The following is a 4,961-nucleotide window of genomic DNA, read 5'->3' on the forward strand; positions in this document are numbered from 1 at the left end:
TCACTATGTTGTAATAGGAGAAAATAACCAAACACATTGAGCATAATGTACTTCTAGCTTTATATACCATCCTGCAAAACAGCAATACAGAATGGGTAGCAGTGCTGACCTATTCAAATGATTAGAAAAATACAAAGATACACCAGTAGATTGAATGATTAAATTATTATAATCTTTATTATGATTAATTTCATTCCATTAATAGCATAACTTCAATGACCATTAAAGCCCAAGATGAGAATTCAGGAGTTTGAAGTTTGCATTTGCTATTTCAACATTTCCAACCACTCTTTTTTTTTTAATATATATTTTATTGATTTTTTACAGAGAGGAAGAGAGAGGGATAGAGAGTTAGAAACATCGATGAGAGAGAATCATTGATCAGCTGCCTCTTGCACACTCCCTACTGGGGATGTGCCAGCAACCAAGGTACATGCCCTTGACCAGAATAGAACCAGGGACCCTTCAATCCACAGGCTGATGCTCTATCCACTGAGCCAAACCTGTTTGGCTCCAACCACTCTTAATAGTTTCCATCTAAGTTGTACTTTTTACCTTTAGACATGCTGATTTACTTCTCTGTTGTCTTGTACTTTGCCTTAAGGCACTATCATGAATTCCTTCCTAAGTGGTAGAGCCAGATTCTCCCATTATCATTCTCTGCAGCTCACAGCATAATATGCTCTTCCATACCTGACCACAGACTCTCTCTCTCTCTCCTTTCTCTCTCTCTCTCTCTCTCTCTCTCTCTCTCTCTCTCTCTCTCTCTCTCTCTCTCTCTCAGCAAGCAGCTTTCCGATCTCACAAGCTTCTTGGCCTGGCTCTCATGGATGCTATTCAGATGCTGCTTGGCATGGTATCCTCACTCACCACAGATTTTCCTTCCCTTATAGAGCTTGTGCTCACTTGGTTTGATGGTGGGGAATAAATCTCATCTACTCCTCTTCAACTTCCACCCCAAAAGGTCACTCCCAGATCTAATCACAGTCTTGATTCTCTTTCTGGACGGTGCCTGTAGTTACTTATCTTCCCAGTTCTACTGCTAGGCACCAGAGAAACAACAAACTAGACTCATTATGAGGATTTTAGCCTCCTTTCATTTACCGCTAACTCCTTTTATATACCTAGACCACTGATAATTTTCAGTTTTTATTAAGGTTATTATATGTATGTATGTGTGTGTGTGTGTGTGTGTGTGTGTGTGTGTATATATATATATATATATATATATATATATATATATATATATCTTATCATTGCCCCCCCACCCCACTCCCATACATGCCCTCCCCCCTAGTGTTTTGTGTCAATTGTTTATGCTTATATGCATGCATACAAGTCCTTCAGTTGACCTCTTTTCTCCCCCACCTCTCCCTAACCGACTGGTAATTTTTGAGTGAGTGATTTTTGGTCTTGCTGGGCTCTTTACCTACCTTTTAGCTGTTGCCCACTTTCCCACATGAACCCCCAACTGGGGCCTCAGCCTCTTTTTCTAAGTCATACCCTCTAGAAACAATTTTTCTAAGCCCAAGAAGTAACTGCTGCCCTGGACGTTGCCTGCTCACCAAGTACACTGGCTTCTCTGTGACTTCATGACAGATCCCGAAGAGTAAATGAGACCACACACTCATTTCCACTCTCCCTGTGCCTGCTCTGCCACTGTTCATAGCAACTAAAGCCAGGCTCATAGCAAGAGACCTGCTTCCAAGTGAAACTTTGGTTCCCAGGCCTGGAAGTAGCAGCCAATGTTTACTGAGTGCTCACCATGTAGTAGGGACAGTTCTAAATATCTCATGGGTGTGACCAATAGGATGACAAGTATTTCATTTAAGCCTCAGTGAGGTTTACCAATACAAACAAAAACCCAGCCCCCAAAGGCCTCAAACAATAAGGAAATTTATTATCTCAATTCACTAGAGGTCCTAAGGTAGAGTTGGCTCCAAATATGGTACAATGACACTTGGGCATATATGGGTGAGAATGAGAACTAGATAACTACTAGGCCCTGAGACCCTGCCACCCAAAAGTTCCTGGCTGGCAGAGGTACTCCCCACAACCCCTCAACCAAGGGTCTCTGATTTAAATTTTAAATAACAAACTGGGATAATGACCTCTCAAAGGCATGCAGATTTTTCTTAGCACCCACTGGACTCCCTCACTGTCTCCAAGCCCCCCAGGCCCACAAGACTTCAGCATAGCTCAGCAGGGTAAGGTCAAGTTCAGGAGACAGCCCAGCATCTTGCCAATTTTCACAGGCAGGATATCTGGGACACATGTGGAGGTGAGGATTCTAAGTGTGTCAGCCTAAGGAAGATGAATTAAGACCAGGCTCTATTTATTATGGGTGCATTTACCCCAGGATGCATAATTTAATGTTAGCTCAAACAGCTGAAAGGGGCATTAAAATAATGTTCTCCATTGTTAACTAAAGCCTAAAGTCAATAGCACCCCACAAGCAATAATGATTAATGGGCAGAATTTCCCTAGCAGTGTTAAGGAAATTAAAGGCTTAGGAAGGTAAAAATATTGTATGTATCCAGATTTATTCCTGATGTCCTAGTCTAATGATTAATAATGCCCTCTTTCATTCTCAAAAGTGTCCCAATTTGGGATGGTGTGCTACGCACTCAGCTATCCTTTACACATACCACCCTGGAGGCCCCAGAGGCCATTCCTTTCACCAATAAGAAATGCCTTGGCCTCAGGAACACCAGAATTCCTATAAATTCCTGTGTTACCTGTTCTCTGCAGCCTAGAGATGAAAGTGGGGATAATAAGATTCAACTAGGTTCCCTGACCTCAGTTGGAATAATGAAAGTCAGGGTAGAGAGATTAGAGGCCAGTGATAACTCTTAACCATTAAAAGACACTGATGGTTTTTTTTTTTTTTCCGTAGTGCTTGATTTTTATTGAGAAGAACACAAGTGCTTTTTGCAAGGTAGTATTGAAAGCAGGGCTGAGTACCTGTTTTTGCTTGTTTTGTTTTTAGCATTTTTGTCCAAATGCACACACATCTGTGGGACTACTGCAGTTTTTAAGGGAAAATGACAGCTATGCAGAACTGGCGCATAGGAGAAAAGAAATGTCAACAATTTGGCTGCCAGGCATAGTAGACTCCAGCAGCAATCTGGCGGGGGGGAGGGGAGGACTCTGGAAATGAACTAACCAGGTTGAAAGACTGGCCCCTTCAGGGGTTGGTGAGATGTCCAAATCAATGTCCAAGGAGGGGTAGTCGACTCAGGCATCTTCTAGGCTGCTCCTTCTCTCCAAAGGCGGTGGTGGTCTGTTGCTGGAATGTAGTGGATCATGGTGTAGTGTCTCTGGGCAGATGCAGGGCTGTGCATAGGCCAGTTTATATGTAACAGGGATTCGCCAGATAGCTGGGCTCAGGACACAGTCCAAAGTAGCAGGGGTGCATCCTGGGGCAGGCCACAATGGGTGGCAGCATGCTTCAGAGATAACTCCCAGCCCCAGCAGCAGGAAACTGAAGCACAATTCTTGAAACAAAGACAAGCACTACTGGGGATGCGGGAGGGAAGCGGAGAGCAAGGGTAGAGGAGAAGGGAGGGCTAGGGGGAGCATGGTGGCTCAGGGAGGGGCGGAGGAAAATGGGGGGTGGCTTGCAGGCTTCACTCCCCCCCCCCCCCCCACGTAGGCCCTAGGGTCTCAGGGCCTAGTAATTCTCTATTTCGTCGTCATCGTCGTCTTCTTCCTCATCCCAGCCAAAGCACTGTTTGAACTCCTCGAGGAAGGCCCGGTAATCGCTTAGGAGGGGGCTATCCATCTCGATGTAGGGCACCACCCACTCCTCCGCTTCCCCGGTGAGCAGGCTGATCAGGAATGCCACTTTCATGGCGTCGTTGCAGAATCGGTCCTCGTTGACCAGCATGTAAGATGTCGTCTGCACGATAAACTCGGGGAGACGGGAGGTCTCGCCATCAAACGTGTGGGGGAAGGGCACCGGGCAGCTGGGCGGACGTACCTGGCGCAGCAGGGTGGCCCGTTCGCACACCAGCAGGCGCAGCTGTTCCATCAGCTGGTTGTTCTCGATGCTCAGGGCGCGGTGCCTCACCAGGAGAGCCTGCAGCAGCAGCACCAGCTCGTCCACCATGGCGAACAGCTCGGAACGGAACAGCGAGGCTCGCTTCGGGTTCGGATGGATTCGGAGAAGGTGCGCTCCAAGGCCGCGCAGGAAGTGCGTGTCCACGGAGACTCGGTGGCGGAGGATGGAGAGGTCCCAGCGGCTGCGCAAGTTCCGCCCACAAAGGCGCTTTTGAGGCCAAAACGCAGGCAGGCGCCGCCCAGGTTCCGGGGCGAGGAGGAGGGGCGAGGGGCGTGTCCTGGGCAGACGCTCACGCAGCGCGGGGCGGGGCCCCAGGGAGAGGGCGGGGCTTAGGTGACGTAATGGAGAAGGCGGGGCGTGGGCGGGGCGGGGCGGAGCCGAGGTCCAGTACTGTGGTTCTCTAGTCTCACAAATAAAGGCAGGCAGCAGCCTCCCTTCAGGCGGGACTTGCATTTGCCAGGATCTAGCAAGCGTTAAAATCTTTGTCTCAGAGAAGGCCAACCTGCCCAAGTTTAAAGAATTAACTACTCTGCGACGCAACCTACTCACACAATTCAGTACCCTTTGGTGGGCCTGTGGCCATTAAATTCCGTTTGTGCGATGTTTAACACAGTCTCTTGCTTATTTAAATCTCATACACCCAGTAGATATTAGCACTACTGGCCTCAACAGTGGGGGTCACATATTGTTTCAGTTATGAAAGATTATTCACCCCCACCCCCACGCAGGCACCCTGTCTTTAAGATAAAACAAAATATTTAAACAGGGATTTTTTTTTCTTTAGTTGGGAAATAATATTGTGTATCTCTGACCTTTCTTATTTTTATTTTTCTAAGTAGTGAAGTATAAAAAGTTCTGCAAAACTATCCAGTAACCATTTGCAAGCATCTTCGTAATT

General features: G+C 46.9%; 1 protein-coding gene across 1 annotated transcript; it reads right to left on the reverse strand.

Moving 5' to 3' along the window:
- Positions 1-2,876: 2,876 nt before the first annotated feature.
- Positions 2,877-4,250, reverse strand: LDOC1 (LDOC1 regulator of NFKB signaling). The gene has a single exon (XM_036443508.2). The coding sequence runs from the start codon at positions 4,109-4,111 to the stop codon at positions 3,674-3,676; it is 438 nt and encodes a 145-aa protein (XP_036299401.1). The 5' UTR covers positions 4,112-4,250; the 3' UTR covers positions 2,877-3,673.
- Positions 4,251-4,961: the final 711 nt, after the last annotated feature.

Source organism: Pipistrellus kuhlii, unplaced genomic scaffold, assembly GCF_014108245.1.
Source record: "Pipistrellus kuhlii isolate mPipKuh1 unplaced genomic scaffold, mPipKuh1.p scaffold_m20_p_19, whole genome shotgun sequence".
NCBI classification, from domain to species: domain Eukaryota; kingdom Metazoa; phylum Chordata; class Mammalia; order Chiroptera; family Vespertilionidae; genus Pipistrellus; species Pipistrellus kuhlii.